This window comes from Perognathus longimembris, chromosome 4 (genome assembly GCF_023159225.1).
Source record: "Perognathus longimembris pacificus isolate PPM17 chromosome 4, ASM2315922v1, whole genome shotgun sequence".
NCBI classification, from domain to species: domain Eukaryota; kingdom Metazoa; phylum Chordata; class Mammalia; order Rodentia; family Heteromyidae; genus Perognathus; species Perognathus longimembris.
In genome coordinates, this window is record NC_063164.1 from 53,419,312 (window position 1) to 53,439,399 (window position 20,088).

Genomic DNA, 20,088 nt, shown 5'->3' on the forward strand with positions numbered 1-20,088 from the left:
GATAAGTATCTACTTTAAGGAATAAAATCAAGTGATGACTTAAGACTACAAATTAAGGATCCTGCTTCTGTGTAATCAGAAGAAATTGTTGCAAGTCTCTATTATAAATGCAATCAGAAAATCTATACAGAATGTCTTCTAGTGGCTTCTCAAGTTAATCTTAAGAAACAAGCCTTTGTAACAATGAGCAATTACCCTTTCCAAAAGGCTGATTATTGTCTGAGTGCTGTAACAGAAAAATGCATACATAAAAGTTTAACATAGCACACAGTATAACACCAAAGTGTTTTTCTCATTTCAAGTTTATTAAAACTTTAGCAGTACAAATTATCCAGGTTGCAGATTATCAAAAGATCAACTCAATGAAGTCCACATTAAAAAAAAAGACAAACAGAAAACAACCCAAACAATGAAAACAACATAAAAGATATTCATCAAGTCTCTAAAACTTAAAATTTGAGACATTAAATGTATACAACTCACTCATCCACTTTTGTCTTCATCTGTTCCAGGACTTGATTCATGATCAAATTTTTTATTTTTATCATGTACATGGTCATTTTCTTGACCCTTTGATTTTTGGTTTTCTTTTTCCATTGAGGATCTTGTCTTTTCATCCTCCTTATTTTTCAGTGTGGAGGACTTTAATTCATTGTCCTGACTGCTCTGTTTTATTTTTGATAATGGACTTTGATCTCTATCAGCCTTTTTTTCCCTGTTATTATTTGAACTACTGTGATCACGATTTTTAGAGTACATTTTTTTCTCACTCTCAGAATTTTCTTTTCTGTGTGAACTTCTACTTTCTTGGTTTCTGTATTTTTCTTTGTTTCTGCTTTGACTATCTTCTCTCTCTGAGCTCCGTGAATCTCTCCTCCTTCTCCTCCTATCTTTACTTCTTGATCTTCCTGGTGATGTTCTTCTTTCTCGACTTCGTGACCTTCCTCTTCTTCGGTACTCCTGTTCTCTGTATCTATGGTACTCCTTGCTTCGACTGCGATCTCTGTCATGGCTTCTCGATCGCACTCTTCTGTTCCTGTCCCTACTTCTGCTGCGTTCCCTCGTTCTACTATTGTAACTGTGTTTGCTTTTAGTTGTATCACGTTCTCTACTTCTGGACTGTGCATGTCTATCCTTTTCTTTGCTTTTACTATGGTCATGCTCATTACCTTTTGATTCTAACTGTTTGGACTTCTCTTTACTTCTACTCCTTTCCTGCTCTTTGCCTTTAGAATCAGAGTGCTTTTCTTTTTCTTTAACATTCCCATTATCTCTTTCTTCACTCCTTGACCTCAACCTCTTTTCTTCATGTCGGTTATGTTTTGAATCTCTTTCCTTACTTTTTGATTTCTCTTTGCTCTTACTTCTACTTTTAGATTTGGCTCTTTTCTTCACTTTGTTTTTATTATATTTATCATCTTTTTCTAAATTTCTTCTAATATCTCTCTCTTTGCTGTTAGATTTATGCTCTTTAACTTTCTTTTCCTTTTCTGTTTTTCTGTCTGGACTCTCAGATACATGCCTGTGATCAGTTATTTTTCTTTCTTTTACTCTAACTGGGCTCCTTTGATTTTCTTTTACTTCATTTAACTCACTCCTAAACAAAAACAAAAAAAGAAAAAATGTTGAAAATGTTATAGGAAAAGAAAGTGTAACTATTAGGTAAAAGATACTGTATTTTCCGTAAGTTCTACAGAAATAATTTAAAAGCCTACAAGCATGATAATTTAAAAATATTTATTGCTACATTTGAAATAATAATTAACTCTTACTTATCGCCTTTGATCCATCTTTCACCACTTGAAACTCTCATTCTTTGAGCTCTCTGCATCTCTTGCCTCCAATGTGGAGGAGTTTCACTACGTCGGAAACGATCCCTTGATCTTGATCTGGAAGGAGTTCGATAACGCTTAAGAAATAAAAAGGGATAAAATGAACATACAGAAATCTAAAAGCAATACAATATTTAAGCATAGCTATCCTTAGGTTCAAATAAAATGCCGAATATTTCTGTACTTTCTAAAATTATAGCTGAGTAGCTCAGTAATACGGTATGTGTTTAACTAGCATATGTGAGGCTCTGGGACCAATCCTCAAAAGCAATAAATCAATCAAGCAAACAAAAGTTCTTAACTTTCAGGTAAGAAATCAATGAGGCAGAACTACTTTTAAATAGTCATATTGTGAATTCCAATTAAGAAACATTAACTATTTGCAACTATGAAAAGAGAACAAGGAAACCTGTTGGGAACACTGATTTTTAGAGGGAGAGGTGCAGGGAGTATGATACAGGGGATGAGCTTGATTGGAATATAGTGTAAACATGTGTGGAGATATAATGATGAACCTTCCACCCACAAAATAAAATAAGCCAATTAAAAAAGTAAGTATTAACTACAGAAGCTCTAGTCATTCATATCTTCCCATGGAAGAGTGCTATACAAGATGACAAGCAATTTATTAATTCTTACAAGTTGCCAAGTTCTAACTTGAGTGCTATATACTTTATATTTCAAAGCAAACCTTAAAGAGAGTAACAGTAAATGTAGATGGTCATTTATTCAACCAGTATGTATGCAGCCTATAGGATGGCTAACCATTCTTCCAAAATAAGATGTATCTTATTTTGTTCTCTTGGAACTTGTATTCCATGGAGCTATAAAAATACATGGATACATATATAGTCAAAGATATTGAACATTATATGCCAAGTGTAAGAATCAGAAAACACTTAAGAAATAGATCTAATATGGGAGTGTGACAGAATCAGAAAATACATGAAAAAGAGATCTAACATGAGAGTAGGACCAGATAAATAGTAAAAGGTGAAAATTGGATGTTTACAATAAATTACCTGGGGAAAGGAGAGGAAAAATAACATGGGTAAGGATCAATGAAGGTCATATAAGCACAAAAAATACCATGTTGAAGGTTCTGAGACAGAAACATTTTAGAAATGATTAGAAGTCAGGTCAAATATAGATAAAGATTAAAAATTTCAAAGGAAAATAGGACTAGATAATAGTAGTGAGAGCAAGTAATAGTTTTGACATAATCAGATTTTCTTTCTTTTTTTTTTTTTTAAATAGTATTGGGGATCGAGGACAGACCTTTGTACATGTTAGGTAAGTACTTTACTGTTGAGTTATATCCCAAACCCATATTTTCATTTTAAATTATCTTGGCACTATTAACACACATACACACATACACACAAAACAAAACACAACTTGATGGGAACTGGTGGCTTTAGTCTATAATCCTAGTTACTCAAAAGGCTAAGATCTGAGGATAACAGTATAAAGCTAGCTCTGGCAGTAAAATTTATGATATGCTTATTTCCAATTAACCACTAAAAAGCAAGAAGTGGAGCACTAGTCTTGACAAAACAACAACAACAACAAACCAACCCAAAAACCAAAAAATTAAAGGGCAGTGTCCAGGCCAACCTGAGTACTGGCACCCCAAACAAGCCCCAGTACTGGCACCAAGACCAAAACAAAACAAAATTGAAATGCACTCCAGGAAATGGAAACAAGTTTTTTCTTTATAAAATAATAAAATAAAGCAAAACATAAGTAATTCTCAGAATGTCATTCTTTTTTTTTTTTTTTTTTTGCCAGTCCTGGGCCTTGGACTCAGGGCCTGAACACTGTTCCTGGCTTCTTTTTGCTCAAGGCTAGCACTCTACCACTTGAGCCACAAGTGCCACTTCTGGCCATTTTCTATATATGTCGTGCTGGGGAATCGAACCCAGGGTTTCATGCATATGAGGCAAGCTTTCTTACCACTAGGCCATATTCCCAGCCCCCAGAATGTCATTTTTTAACTGCCCAAAAGACATAGTTTGTGAAATCAGAACTATTTTCATAATAAATTTGCCCCCTTTCATTTTTTTCACCTTTATCATACATTAGTTATTCACACATAACTTTCTTTGCTTGTATATTCTTTTTTTGTGTGTGTTGGTGGACTTGAGAGCTTGAGCTCAAGGCCTAGGTACTGTCCCTGAGCTTTTTTTATCAAGGGCAGTGCTCTACCACTTGAGCAACATCTCTTATTTCCTGCTTTTTTGGTGCTTAATTAGAGATAAGAGCCTCAGACTTTCTTGCCTGGATTGGAACCTCAAATCTCAGTAACTAGGATTATAGGTGTGAGCCACCAATGCCCAGCTGCTTGTATATTCCTATAATTTAAATATTTTTCTCACTTTCAATTTCTAAAAGACTAAGTATTAACTGATATAATGCAATCAACAAAAGCTCTTTTAAGACCTCAATAAATTTTAACACTAAATCATGCCTAAAACTAAGAAGTTTGAGAGCTACCAAAATACAAGTTAGGAAGCCATTTATATTCAGAAAATATGCTGGTGAATTGCATTAACATGGTGACAAGCACAGCTTATGAAGTTGGTGGATTTCAGAGTACTGGGAAGAGAGAACTGATAAGCTACAGGAATGGGTAGGATTTTTAAGTTATGAAAGGTTTAATGAACTGCACAATCATGATAATAGTTAATAAACAAGAATCTAAAGAAGGATCAAGTTTTACTTTAAGATGCTGGATCTGAGGTGGACATTAGTCAAATAAACCTTTTGTGCCAAGAAGATCACATAGAAATTTGAGTCATGAGAGTAATTCAGGCCATTACATTCAGGAGAGAAATTAAGCCATGGGATAATGAGATTTCTCAAGACCCACGAGGTACTATAATATTTAAAGATCAAGTATAGAAGTAAGTAATTATACTCCTTGGAAATTTAAGGTAAGACTAGCTGGAAAGATAGAGGGAAATGTGATGAAAGCAACAGGGAGAGAATATTATAAGAAATTAAGTAAAATGGGTACTATGGATTTTGTAATTTAGGACTGAGCACAGTTCTAATAATAGAATAAAAACTAAATACATAAAGAATGAATAAGGGGCTGGGGATATGGCCTAGTGGCAAGAGTGCCTGCCTCATATACATGAGGCCCTGGGTTTGATTCCCCAGCACCACATATACAGAAAATGGCCAGAAGTGGCGCTGTGGCTCAAGTGGCAGAGTACTAGCCCTGAGCAAAAAGAAGCCAGGGACAGTGCTCAGGCCCAGAGTCCAAGCCCCAGGACTGGCCAAAAAAAAAAAAAAAAAAAATGAATAAGGAAGCAATAAGATACAAAGAAACAGCTAATGTTCTAAAAAAGATTTTTTTTTTTTGGGGGGGGGGGCCAGTCCGTGGGCTTGAAGTCCTTTGGCCTAGTGGCAAGAGTGCTTGCCTCATATACATGAAGACCTGGGTTTGATTCCCCAGCACCACATATACAGAAAATGGCCAGAAGTGGCGCTGTGGCTCGAGTGGCAGAGTGCTAGCCTTGAGCAAAAAGAAGTCAGGGACAGTGCTCAGGCCCTGGGTCCAAGGCCCAGGACTTGGGGGGGGGGGCGGGGGGGGGGGGAGAAAAAGATAAGGGAGAGAAAAGAGGTGAGTTTGACTGAAGTACATTGTATATATGGAAATGTTATACATACACCTCTTGGTAAAACTAATATATGCTAATAGAAAAAACTTAACGAGAGGGATACAGCATGAAGTCCTGAATTTTTCAATACCCACATATCCCATAAATTTTAGTAACCTAAACAGTAAGGTATTAATATAATATTTTAAAAACACTAGGAAGTTTTTCTTACAACATTGGAAATAAAAGCCAGAGCACTGTGTATATTGAGGCAAGCATTCTATCACAGAGCAGTAAGCCCAGGCCTGAAAAATATAAAATCAATCTTTCCTTTAATTTTCTTCTTCATTTCTCTCTCTCTTTCATTTATGAGCATACATTAGTTGCACATGGGGGTTTTCATTGTGACATTTCTACACACGTGTATAATTTATCCTGATCAATCTTACCCTTCTATCACTCACCCAAATCCTGTTCTCCCTTCTTAAAACAATTTCAGCAGATTTCATTGTTCAATTTCAATACATGTAAATACACACAAGCAGAAGGCCTCCAAAATTCTTTAAGGGAGATAAAGTACAATATTATTATCATTTCTGGAAAAAAAAATCACCTACCCTTGGTCCTCTTCCTTTAATTTTCCTGCCAGACCTGGTAACTAAGAGTCGTCTCTGGTATGAAGGAGGCTGAGAGTTAGGTAGGTTACTAGAAGTAAGCAAAGGGAAAGTTAAAGCACATTACCTTTATAAAAGTGAATCCAAACGATATTGCTTTCTTGACCACAATTAACAAATTTTAAATTCTACACATAACTTATGGTTCTTAACTTAGAATGCTATCAAGTCCTAGTAAATATTTGGCAATATACAGAAACATTTTTTCAAATGTCAATGGCCACTAATGCTCAGAAGGCAGAAATGCTAGTTTTACAATGTGGGAGTATAAACAACTATGCAGCCCTCAAATGTCAATTTGGCTCTCTTTAGAAACACTGTTAAGCTGGGCGCTGGTGGCTCATGCCTGGCATCCTAGCTACTCAGGAGGCTGAGATCTGAGGATTGTGATGCGAAGCCAGCCCGGGTAGAAAAGTCCCCATGAGACTCTTATCTCCAATTAGCCACTTAAAAAACTGGAAGTGGGGCTGTGGCTCAAAGTGGTAGAGCGCTACCCTTGAGCAAAAAGAGCTTAGGGACAGTGACCAAGCCCTGAGTCCCAAAAATAAAAACAAAACAAAACAAAACAAAAAACAAACACCACAAAGAAAGAAACACTGTCACTATTAAACACACATTACTTAAGATGAAGCTAATTTGGTAGTGGTAAGGACAATCAACACAGAAGGAACTCACAATGAAAAAAATTTAAATTATCTTACTCCCAAAGTATCTTATTGATTAAGACATTGTTAGGAGAAATATAGACAAATGGAAGGAATGTGAATTAAGCAGAGACAAGCTTGTCTGAAGTAGCTGGATGTTAATAAAATAGTTTATATCAAAAAGTGAAACTGCCAGATGCTGACGACTCACTTCTGTAATCCTAGCTACTCAGGAGGCTGAGATTTGAGGACTGTGGCTCAAAATCAGCTCAGGCAAAAAAAACAGTATAACTTTTTATCTCCATTTAACCACCAAAAAGCCAGAAGTAGAGCTGTGGCTCATGTGGTAGATCACCAGCCTTGAGCAAAAAAAATTAACCAAGTGTACAAGGTTCCTGCATTCAAGCTTCAATATTAGCATGTATGTGCATTAAGCCATTAATAACATTAATGTAGGGCTGGGAATATGGCTTAGTGGCAAGAGAGCTCCCCTCGTACACATGAAGCCCTGGGTTCGATTCACCAGCACCACATATACAGAAAATGGCCAGAAGTGGTGCTGTGGCTCAAGTGGCAGAGTGCTAGCCTTGAGCAAAAGGAAGCCAGGGACAGTGCTCAGGTCCTGAGTTCAAGTCAAGGCCCAGGACTGGCAAAAAAAAAAATAACATTCATGTATGTGATTTGAAAGGTTCACTAAAGTAAACTTAATCTTTAGATCTGCTTCTATCTAAATCCAAACCATCAAAATTATCCCATTTTAAACAAAAATAATATTTTTATATTTTTGTTGTAGTGCAAATGCAAAAGAGGGTCACTCAGAACACTTGTATTTTATACTAATGTATTTCTGGTTATAACAAAGAATTTATTTTTCCCTTTTGTACATAATCCTTATGCTGACTCATAAAGAACCAACAGAATTGGTAGTATCTTATATATAAAAATGTTCAAAGTACTTGACCATAACTATTTTCACTATCACAACATTGTAAATCAGAAAAGGAAAATAAAACAAAACATTTCTCACTATACCAATTTAAATATAAGGCTCTTTCTTCCTTAAAAGTTTAATGTACACAAATAATATAGTACAAGTCTAAGAACTGGTGGCTCATGCTTGTAATCTACTGTAATCTACTCAGAACTTGTGATATGAGCATCACAGCTTGAGGCTAGCCTGAGCAGACAAAACTTCAAGACTCATGTCTAATTTACTATCAACAAGCTGAAAGTGCCAGCCTTCAGTATAAAAGCTAATAAGCAAGTACACAAGGTCCTGAGTTCAAATCCCAATATAGGCATGATATACTAAAGGACTATCTTGTTTTATTTGCCTCATATCATCTATGAATTTGCAATGTTTGCAATATATCATGTTTTGCATTTGTAGAATTTATTTTATTTTTTGCCAGTCCTGGGGCTTGAACTCAGGGTCTGGGCATTGTCCCTGAACTTCTTTTGCTCCAGGCTGGCACTCTATCACTTGAGCCACAGTGCCACTTCTGGTCTTTTCTGATTATGTGGTACTAAGGAATCCAATCCAGTGGCTTCGTGCACTCTAGGCAAGCACTCCATTCTGCAATTTATTTTAGTAAGTAATATTTCCTCAATACTTGATTATAATGAAGTGTACTTGTCTTTCTATTTTGGGACAAGGCCTCTAAATAAATCTTATCTAAAATAATAAAATGTTTTAAAAAAGAAGAAAATTTGTATGGTAAGTACACACAACAGTATCAAACATTCACATACCACTCTCTCTCTCTTTCTCTCTCTCTGTTTTTCCTTTCTTTGTCATCAGCTTTTGGAGGACTTTTTCTCATTAGGAATCTATTTTCTGGTATGGGAGGGATTTCTTCAGGACGGACAGTAGATTGGGGTTGTGCTTCAGGATTTTCAGCCTCACTTTCACTAGAAGCGCTTAACAGAAATGCATACGTTATTTAATTATGATGTAGCCATCTGAAATATGCAGTTGTATTTTTCTTTATAACATAATATACATGTACTGCCTTATCTCTCACAAAATTGGGCTCACATTAAGAAAAAGAATCTCAATTTCTCACAAACCAAATAATGAACTAAAAAACAATTCCCCCAAACCGTGATTCAAAGTATTTTTTCTAGCTGAAGCACCGATGTCTCATGCCTGTAATCCTAGGTACTCAGGAGGCTGAGATCTGAAAATTGCAGTATGAAGTCAGCCCCAGCAGAAAAGTCCCTATGAGACTATCATCTCCAACTCCAACAAAAGAACTCAGTGACAGTGCCCAGGCCCTGGGTTCAAGTCCCACACACACTAAAAAAAAAGTTCTAAGCCAAGTGCCAGTAGGTCATGCCTAGAATCCTAACTTCTTCAGAGGCTGAGACCTGAGGATCTAAGTTCAAAGCCAGTTTATAAGACTCCCATCTCCAATTAACTAAAAAAAAAGTCAAAAGTGGAGCTGTGGTTCAAATGGTAGAGCACTAGTCTTGAGCTTCAATAAGTTCAAGGACAGTGCCTAGGCCCCAAGTTCACGCCTAAAACCATAAAACTCATAAAAAATAAAACCATTAAAAACAAAACTCTTCTAATATATGAATTACTGCTGGTACTGTACTGATAAATTTGAGGGTTTTTTTTTTTTGGCCAGTCCTGGGCCTCGGACTCAGGGCCTGAGCACTGTCCCTGGCTTCTTTTTGCTCAAGGCTAGCACTCTGCCACTTGAGTCACAGCGCCACTTCTGGCCATTTTCTGTATATGTGGTGCTGGGGAATCGAACCCAGGGCTTCAAGTATACGAAGCAAGCGCTCTTGCCACTAGGCCATATCCCCAGCCCTGTACTGATAAATTTGAAACACTACTAAAGAAATTAGTTGCTTTTGAGGTTAACAAGGCAGATAAAAGGTAAGTTTTACTATAAACATTATTTCAAACAAACTGAATACAAAATCATTATCTGCTTACTACCTTTACACAATTATATAAGCACAGAGGAGATAAAGTACAAAAAAAGGAAAAAAGACTGCTATAGAAAATAAGCTATACCACTGGTTTCTTATAAATCTTCTTAAGCCTTATACTAGAAGACCTAAATCTTATGCTAATAAAAAAATAAACATAAGCCAGGTGCCAGTGGCTTATACCTGTAATCCTAGCTACTGAAGAGGCTGAGAACTGAGGATCATGGTTTTGAAGCTAGCCCAGGCAGAAAAGGCATGAGACTCTTTTGTTTTTCTTTCTCTTTGCCAGTCCTGGGGCTTGGACTCAGGGCTTGATCAATCTCTGGCTTCTTTTTGTTCAAAGCTAGCACTGTACCACTTGTACGACAGCGCTACTTCCAGCTTTTTCTGTATATGTGTATGCTAGGCAAGCACTCTACTACTAGGCCACATTCCCAGCCCCACCATGAGATTCTTATCTCCAATAAACTGCTCAGAAAAGTCCGGTAGTAGTGTTGTGGCTCAGGTGGTAGAGCACTACCTTTGAACATAGAGAGGCTCAGGGACAGAGCTCAGTCCCTGAGTTCAAGCCCCAGGACCAGAAAAATAAACAAACACAAACAAAAACCTTATAAATATGGCATGGTGCCATGCACCTGCAATCTCAGATACTTGGGAGGCTGGAAGCTCTTGAGTTTGAGAATAGCCTGAGCAACTTGGTAAGATCTTACTTCAGAAAACAAAAAACAAAAAGTAAAAACCCTGGAAAACCAAAAGCATCAATCTTACTTCAGAAAACAAAAAACAAAGTAAAAACCCTGGAAAACCAAAAGCATCAATCACATTGAAAGATCACCAAATTAACTAAGAGGTACACAGAAGCAATTCAGAATACAAAGTTAGTACTAAAAAAGTAGAGTAGGAGGTGGGGGGAGGCAAACAGAGGGTAAATGAGGATGAATTTGGTTGCCATGGTTTATTTACATGTATGGAAACAGACCAATGAAACCAGATGAAATTGTTTTAAGAAGGGAAGAGATGAATTAAGGAAGAGTGATAGAAGGGATGACATTGATGGGGACACATTGTATGCACGTGTAGAAATATCACAATGAACTCTCTTATCCTAAACAAGTAATATATACTATTTTTTTTTTAAAGTAAAGACCTTTTCTTGCTTTTCTTTCGCTTCTTCTTTTCCTTCTTATGTTTTCGGGAATTTTTCCTATGTTTCTTCTTTCTTTTTTTTGATTTCTCTTCAGAAGCACTTTCAGAATCAGAAGAATCAGAAGAGGACTGAGAATCACTTGAGCTATCTGAATCACTAGATGAGGAGGAGGAAGATGATGATTTATGCCTTTTCTTTTCTTCTTTCTTAACTTTAAAAAAAAAAAGATTTTGGTCAACAATTTTTAGAAATGTAAATTATCTGCAGATCCTCACTAAGTCCTGTATCTCTCAGCTCCTTTAGCTATCTGTTTTTGTGTCAGCCCTGGAGCTTGTACTTAGGGCCTGAGCACTGTCCTTGCTGGCTTCTTTTTACTCAAGGCTAGCACTCTACCACTTGAGCCACAGCATCAGTTCCGGGTTTTTCTATGTATGTGGTGCTGAGTGATAGACTTCATGCATGCCAGGCAAGCAAGTATTCTTACCACTAAGCCACATTCTCAGCCCCTCTTCCAGCTTTCTAAACTGAGAGGAATAGACTAGAAAAGGAGTCACAACTTAGAATTAGAATCCAGATCTCCAGATGGGTCAAATTTGTATACATTTAGCCAAAGAATTTTTGGTGTTAAGTCTCAAATGCTAAACCAAGTTAATTAATTGTTCATCATGAGGCTTGAACTTGAGGCCTGGGTGATGTCCCTGTGCATGTTTGCTCAAGACTAGCACTTTACCACTTGAGTTTTAGCTCCACTTCTAGTTTTCTGGAGGTTAAATAAGAGTTTCATAGACTTCCCTGCTCAAGCTGGTTTTGAACCACGATTCTCAGATCTCAGCTTAGGTAACTAGGATTATAGGCGTGAGCCACCAGTGTCTGACAGCAAGTTAATTTATTATTATAAAATTTATTGTTATTATAGAGGTGATACACAGAGGGGTTACATTTACATGTCTCAGATAATGACTTCATTTCCTCTTTTACAGTGTCATCTGTTCCCTCATTCTCTACCATTGTCTCCCTCTAATCTCCACCTATGAGCTGTACAGTTCATTTTCATCTATGTCCAATGTGCTCCACTGCTCCATTTTCATCCTTTTCCCTCAGGTTCTGTGCCCCTCCCACAGATATGCACTTGAATACACCATATATAAGGGAAAGAAAAATCACCAGAAAAAGAAAAAATAAATTTAAAAGTCTTTCAACAAGTTAATTTAAACAATTAAACAACACAGTTTTAAAGAAGTCCAGAGTAACATTTAAGACTCACAGATTCTAATTTTATTTTATTTTTTGCCAGTCCTGGGCTTGAACTCAGGGCCTGAGAACTGTCCCAGGCTTCATTTTGCTCAAGGCTAGCAGCACACTATCACTTGAGCCACAGCATCATTTCTGGCTTTTTCTATATATGTGGTGCTGAGGAATCGAACCTAGGCTTCAAGGATGGGAGGCGAGCACTTTACCACTAGACCATATTCCCAGCACCACAGATTCTAATTTTATAGTTTTCTTTTTTACCTGTCGTTTAGATTTGAGGGGCTGGGAATATGGCCTTGTGGTAAAGTGCTCGCCTCATATACATGAAGCCATGGGTTCAATTCCTCAGCACCACATATATAGAAAAAGCCGGAAGTGGCGCTGTGTCTCAAGTGGTAGAGTGCTAGCCTTGAGCACAAAGAAGCCAGGGATAGTGCTCAGGCCCTGAGTTAAAGCCCCAGGACTAGCAAAAAACAAAACAAAAAGATTTGAGGTAGAACTAGTGCAAGACATAACAGAATTTGTTTTTCATGAACATTCTGAAAAGGTAACAAACATGATTTCATTAAACCAAATACATCTCTAAGAAATATAGCTTTCTGGGAATATTGGTTCATGAATGAACACGTTATTCAGGAGACAGATCATAAGAATTGTGGTTAGAAGCTGGCTCTGGCGAAAAAAAAATGTGAGACCTGGTAGTGTGCTGGTGGCTCATGCCTGTAATCCTAGCTACTCAGGAGGCTGAGATCTGAGGATCACAGTTCAGTGGAAGCCCAGACAGGAAAGTCCATGAGACTCTTATCTCCAACTAACTGCCAGAAAACCAGAAGTGGCACTGTGGCTCAACTGGCAGAGCACTAGCCTTGAGCTGAAGAGCTCAGCAACAGTGCCCAGGTTCAGAGAGTTCAAGCCCCATGACTGAAAAAAAAAAATTTTTTTTTTAAATTCAGTGAGAACTGACAGATGCTGGTGGCTCATGCTAATCAGAAGACTGAGATCTGAGGATCTTGGTTCAAAGCCAGCCCAGGCAGGAAAGTCTGTGAGATTCTTAGCTCCAATTAACCACCAAATGACCAGAAGTAGAGTTGTGGTTCCAGTGGAAGTGTCAGCCTTGAGTGAAAAAGTAAAAGGACAGGGCCCAGGCACTAAATCCAAGCCCAACAGAGGTGTGCATGTGCATGTGGTGCATTCACACAAGTGAGACCAGACCCTATCTGCATAATAACAAAAGCAAAAAAGGGCTGAATCAAGCCCAAAGTTCAAATCTTATTGGCCAAAAAGGAAAAAAAAAAGGAAAGCTTTACTTGATATTCAGACTTATAACAGAAATTTGCTTATGGTGAATAACTATATTTTGAGGTCTTTCACAAAAAGGTAAATTTTTTGGGGGGGTGATGGGGGTTGAACTCAGGGCCTGGGCACTGTCACTGAGGATTTTGCTTAGAGCTAGCACTCTACAACTTGGATCACAGCTCCATTTCCACCTTTTTTCTTTAGTTTTTGGTTTTGATTAACAAGAGTCTCATGGGCTTTCCTGACAGGTCTGGTTTTGAACACCTATCTTCAGACCTGTCTCCTATGTAGCGAGAATTATAGGCTTGTGCCATAAGCTATTGGTTAGAAGTAATTTTAAGAGTTCAAAAAGGCAAATGTTTAAAAAACCAGACAATTAACACAAGTGAAGCTAATAAGGTGTACTACACTGGAAGAAGTTGGAGGAAAACTAATGAAGTGGGTAGTGCTTGATAGACATTCTAATTCAAACCAAGGTGGATATGAAGAGGTTTTACCCAAGCCAAAGATGGGACAACATAGTGATTACAATAAGCTGGATATAACAAATATATTCAATTCCATCACTATTTGGCAATATGATTATCAGTAAATAAAATATAAACTACTTTTACAGCCTTTCCGTTGTGAACTATATTACTCACTACTCAAATAGAGGAAGGTGGTCTTTATTCTAGCAATAAGTGAGAAAGAAATTACAGTTCAATGGATTAACGACCTCAACATCAGACCTGAATCTTTGAAACTACTGAAGGACAGAGTAGGAAAGATGCTAGAACTTATAGGCACAGGAAGGAACTTCCGGAATATAGTCCCAGGGGCACAACAGATAGGGGAGAGACTCGACAAATGGGACTACTACAAATTAAAAAGTTTCTGCACAGCTAAAGACATAGCCACCAGACTAGAAAGACAGCCAACCATATGGGAAAGGACCATCACCAGCACAGCAACAAAGGCCTAATATCCGTCATCTACAGAGAACTCAAAAAACTAACCCCCTCTAAGCCCAATAAATCAATTAGGAAATGGGCAAAGGAGCTAAAGAGAGACTTCACAGGAGAAGAGATAAAAATGGCAAAGAAACATATGAGGAAATGTTCAACATCCCTGACAGTAAAGGAAATGCAAATAAAAACAACCCTGAGATACCATCTCACTCCAGTTAGAATGGCCTATACTCTGAACTCAGCCAACAACAAATGCTGGAGGGGATGCGGAGAAAGAGGAACTTTCTCCACTGTTGGTGGGAATGCAAATTAGTTCAACCACTTTGGAGAACAGCATGGAGGTTTCTCAAAAAGCTCAACATAGACATACCCTATGACCCAGCCATACCACTCCTAGGCATCTATCCTGAACAACAGGTCTAAGGATATCAAAAAGACATCTGCACATCCATGTTTATTGCTGCACAATTCAAAACAGCCAAAATATAGAAACAACCCAGATTCTCCTCTACAGATGAATGGATCCAAAAAATGTGGTACCTATACACAATGGAATACTACATAGCAATTAGAAATGATAAAATATTGGTATTCGCAGGGAAATGGTCAGAACTTGAACAAATAATGTTGAGCGAGACAAGCCTAGAACACAGAGAACAAAGGGGCATGGTCTCCTTGATATATGACTGTTATTGGGGGGGGGGGGGGGGTGCAGTAGAGACCAGGTCTGAGAAACAAAAAACTTCTTGTCAAATGGTATTTCCACAGGTTTGGGTCAGTGACCTTACATTATGTATCTAAAACCACACAACTACTAAACATAAAACGGTCTAAAATAGACTTCTCAGTGGATCACAATAGCTCAACAGCTATGTATATACGATCATATAAGACAAGGATAAGCAAACTCTATTGTTGACGTTATATTTAAAGTTCTAGGTGAATCTCCTTTGGTGTACGCCATGTGGCTACTGTATATGATTTTTGGTACACTGAGTATTATATATATGCCTACCTGATTTAGGGAAGGGAAAGAAAAACAAGGGTGTAAGATATCAGAAGAAATGTACTCACTGCCCTGTTATGTAACTGTACTCCTTTTGCACAACACCTTGTCAACAAAATTTAATTAATAAAAAAATTATAGTTCAATTATTATTTTGCAACTCCTAATGAGACACGGGAACACAAATGAATGCTGCAGAGCACAAAAGGGACATTCTGTCTTGTGATTCCTACGCCCATCAGAAGGAATTGTTTTAAACTATCCATCTCTTACCTGATTTATGCAACTGTAACCCCTCTGTACATCACCGTTTGAATAACAATAAAAAAGAAAAGCAATTTAAAAAATACTACATCTGTCAATTTTTTAGATGTGATTACTAAGTCATATGAAATAGAAGCACAGACATAAAATGTACTAAGAGCCACTATGTAAAATACTGTGTGAACTTATGACAAATGATACCTACGTTTGTCAACAAATAAATTTCAAGGAGACCCTGAGGGAAATTAAAAAATAAACATTTCATGTTTTGCTGTGTTGCCCTGGTTGACCTCAAACTCCTAGGCTCAGGTGATCTTCCTACCTCAGCCTTCTAAGTAGTTGGACTACAGTTGTATGTTACAATGCCTTGCTCAAATAAACAAAAACAAAATACCAACAATCCAATTAGACATCTAAACTCTGTCAGGATTTTTTTGTACTTGTTTGTGGGGCTTGAACTCAAGGCCTGAGTGCTGTCCCTGAGTCTCTTTGTGCTCAAGACTAGCGCTCTACCACAGTGCCACTTCTGGTTTTTGGAGATAAGATGCTCACAGGGACTTTTCTCCCTGGCTGGCTGGCTTTGAATCAGGATCCTCAGATCTCAGCTTCCTGAGTAGCTAGGATTATAGGTATGAGCCACTGGTGTCTGGCTTGCATTTTTTAATATCTAAAAATATGTAAGATTATAGTACTGGTTATCACAGAAAAAAAATGAAATACTCACTGATTAAATGCTATGTCTGGAATTTTTTTTTAAATAAAAGAATAACAGGGCTAGGAATGTGGCTTAGTCGTAGAGTGCTTGCCTAGCATGCATCAAGTCCTAGGTTTGATTCCTTAGTACCAAATAAACAGAAAAAGCTGGAACTGGTGCTGTGGCTCAAGTGGTAGAGAGCTAGCCTGTTTGAGTCTAGCCCTGGCAATACAGTGAGAACCAACCCATTTAAGAAAACAAAAAACAGGGCTGGGAATATGACCTAGTGGTAGAGAGCTTGCCTCACATATTTGAAGCCCTGGGTTCGATTCCTCAGTACCACATATAGAGAAAAAAAAAAAGCCAGAAGTGGCGCTGTAGCAAGTGGTAGAGTGCCAGCCTTGAGCAAAAAGAAGCCAGTGACAGTGCTCAGGCCCTGAGTCTAAGCCCCAGGACTGGCAAAACAACAACAACAACAACAAAAAACAACAACAACAACAAAAAAACCAACCAAACTAGGGAAGCTGGATGCCAGTGGTTTACACTTGTTATCCCAGCTACTCAGGAGGCCGAGATCTGAGGATCCTAGTACAGAGCCAGCCCAGGCAGGAAGTTCTCTGAGCATCTTATCTTCAATAAACTACTCAGAAAAAGCGGGAAGCAGTGCTCTGGCTCAAGTGGTGGCGTCCTAGCCTTGAACACCATGAGGCTCAGGGACAGCACCCTGGCCCAGAGTTCAAACCCCAGGACTGGCGCGCGCCTGTGCGCGCGTGCACACACGCACACACACACACACACACACACACACACACACACACACAAAGAGGAGAAAAGAAAAAGAAGGGCTGGGAATGTGGCTTAGCGCTAGAGTGCTTGCCTAGCATGCATGAAGGCCAGGGTTCGATTCCTCAGTACCACATAAACAGAAAAAGCCAGAAGTGGCACTGTGGCTCAAGAGGTAGAGTGCTAGCCTAGAGCAAAAAGAAGCCAGGGACAGCCCTCAGGACTGGCAAAAAAACACACACACACACACATACACACACACACACAAAAAAAAAAAAAAAAAAAAAAAAAACAAGGAAGAGGAGAGGAAAGGGAGTAGCTGGAAGGAAGCAAAACAAGACTGGCCATGAATGTATCACTGAACTTGGGTAATGAACATCATGTCCTTCACTTGTATAAATGTTAATATTTCCCATAATGAAAATCAACAAGGATGAAGAAAATATATCTCTGGATTGTTTCTTGGATACCTGCTTATAGGACCTTAATAGGATTAAGAGATAGTTATGACTTTTCCATCAGTCTAAGGAATATCTCAAGATTTGACACTTGGTCACTTACCAATAAACTCATAATTTAGAGGAGCATAATAAATCCATCAAAAATGAGATTCTGCATAAATTTCCTGGGTACTTGCCCTATGATTTGTGTTATAGTTCCCTGACAAGATTGCTTATTCAGGGGCTGGGGATATGGCCTAGTGGCAAGAGTGCCTGCCTCATATACATGAGGCCCTGGGTTCGATTCCCCAGCACCACATATACAGAAAATGGCCAGAAGTGGCGCTGTGGCTCAAGTGGCAGAGTGCTAGCTAGCCTTGAGCAAAAAGAAGCCAGGAACAGTGCTCAGGCCCTGAGTCCAAGCCCCAGGGCTGCCCCCTCACCCCCCAAAAAAAGAGTGCTTCTCTTGCACACATGAAGCCCTGGGTTTGATTCCCCAGCACCACATATACAGAAAACGGCCAGAAGTGGCACTGTGGCTCAAGTGGTAGAGTGATAGCTTTGAGCAAAAAGAAGCCAGGGACAGTGCTCAGGCCCTGAGTCCAAGGTCCAGAATGGCAAAAAAAAAAAAAAAAAAAAAAAAAAGATTGCTTATTCAGTAATGAAATGCTGCTGAGCTAGAGAGTAGGGATTGTTGTAGAGCTGACTCCATCTTGATTAGGGAAACATGGTAGGAAACGTTGGGGGGAATAGAGCTGAGTCCATCTTGACAATATGATATACAATTTTGTCAACTCAATAAATTACAAAATAATAAATGCATTAAATGTAATTAAAAATACAAACACCTCATAGTTACATAAGCTTTACTATGAATTTTATATCAACTATTTAGAACATCTCTGCTTATTTCACGTGAGCAAGAATTCCCAGAAATAAGCTGGGCACTAGTAGCTCATGCCTATGATCCTAGCTACTCAGAAGGCTAGGATCTGAGGACCGTTTGAAGCCAGACCAGACTGAAAAGTCCATGAAACTCCTATCTCCAATGAACGATTCAGAAATGGCTGGAAGAGGTGCTGTACGGCTCAAGTGGTAGAGTGCGAACCTTGAGTACAAAGAGACTCAGGAATAGCACTCAGGCCCTGAGTGCAAGTCCCAGGACTGGAAAAAAAAAAAAACAACACACAGAAAAAACTAAAAAACTAAATAAATTTCCCAAAGTATGTACTTGCTCTTACCTTTAGATTTGGGAATTAGCTCTCCACAACTGAGTATTCGAACTTCAGCAAATGGTTTGCTAGCTGCATCTGTTTTCTGATTTTCTATCTCTCTCACAACTTCTTGACCAGAGATCACTTGCCCAAAAACAACATGATGCCTACAGAGTCAAATGAGAACTATTAAATAAAAGCTTTTAACAATATTAAATTTTTTTTAATTAAAGTAGGATGTAAAATATTAAAATGAACTTTACCCATCTAAATGAGGAGTTGGTTTCGTTGTTCTTTTGGAAGTCATCAGACAGGAGAATAAAAATAAAGTCAGAGAAAAACAAAGTTAGCATCTCTAAAAAGGAAAAGAAAATAACTGCATTGGAAACAAAGTTAGAAACTCAGATATTATAAGCTATCTTAAGATAGAAAAATCATAGAGTCTATCTTATTTCTATAGAATGTTAACATTCTTTTTATCCATTTGTGTTTCTTACATGTTTTGGGTTTTTTTGCCAGTCCTGGGGCTTGAACTCAGTCAGGGCTTGAGCACTGTCCCTGGATTCTTTTTGCTCAAAGCTAGCACTCTACCACTTGAGACACAGCGCCCACTTCTGGCTTTTTCTATATATATGGTGCTGAGGAATGGAACCCAAGGCATTATGTATAGGAGGCAAGCCCTCTACCACTAAGCCATTTTCGCAGCCCCACATGTTTATTCTTATATACATGGCTATTCAGTGCTCTATGATACTGACACATCAAAATTTGTCAAATTAGTTTACAGTTTAACCAGTATTTTTCCAATCTTAACATATTAGACAGTTAAAGCTGGACAGGGCTAAAGGGTGGGAGAGGTGGGAATAGCCATATTCCTGATGGTCTTCAGATACACTTTACTGAACACTGAATAGAAATGGTCCACTTAAGTTATTTTGTTTTGTTTTTGCCATTCCTGAAGGCTGAACTCAGGCCTGGGCACTGTCCCTGAGCTTCTTTTTCTCAAGGCTAGCTCTCTACCACTTGAGCCATAGAACCACTTCCAGCCTTTTCTGTGTATGTGGTACTGAGGAATCAAACCCAGGGCTTCATGCATGCTAGGAAAGCACTCTATCACTAAGCCACATTCCAAGCTCCTCCACTTATGTTTTTTTTTTTTTTTTTTTGGCCAGTCGTGGAGCTTGAAGTCAGGGCCTGAGCACTGTTCCTGGCTTCTTCTTGCTCAAGGTTAGCACTGTACCACTTAAGCCACAGTGCCACTTCTGGCTTTATATATATATATATGTGGTGCTGAGGAATTGAACCCAGGGCTTCATGTATACAAGGCAAGCACTCTACCACT

The 20,088-nt window shown here is 38.4% G+C and overlaps 1 protein-coding gene across 2 annotated transcripts in view; it reads right to left on the reverse strand.

The window, feature by feature from the left end:
• Positions 1-284: 284 nt before the first annotated feature.
• Ppig (peptidylprolyl isomerase G) overlaps positions 285-20,088 on the reverse strand; it is a 41,821-nt gene continuing 22,017 nt past the window's right edge. For both annotated transcript variants that reach the window (XM_048345278.1, XM_048345279.1), the window contains exons 8-14: positions 19,010-19,039; positions 18,774-18,913; positions 10,849-11,059; positions 8,511-8,678; positions 6,058-6,145; positions 1,773-1,909; positions 285-1,597 (exon numbers count right to left, since the gene is read on the reverse strand). In XM_048345278.1, the coding sequence (XP_048201235.1) occupies positions 484-1,597; positions 1,773-1,909; positions 6,058-6,145; positions 8,511-8,678; positions 10,849-11,059; positions 18,774-18,913; positions 19,010-19,039 (1,888 nt within the window). In that variant the 3' untranslated portion in view covers positions 285-483. The remainder of the gene's footprint in view (positions 1,598-1,772; positions 1,910-6,057; positions 6,146-8,510; positions 8,679-10,848; positions 11,060-18,773; positions 18,914-19,009; positions 19,040-20,088) is intronic.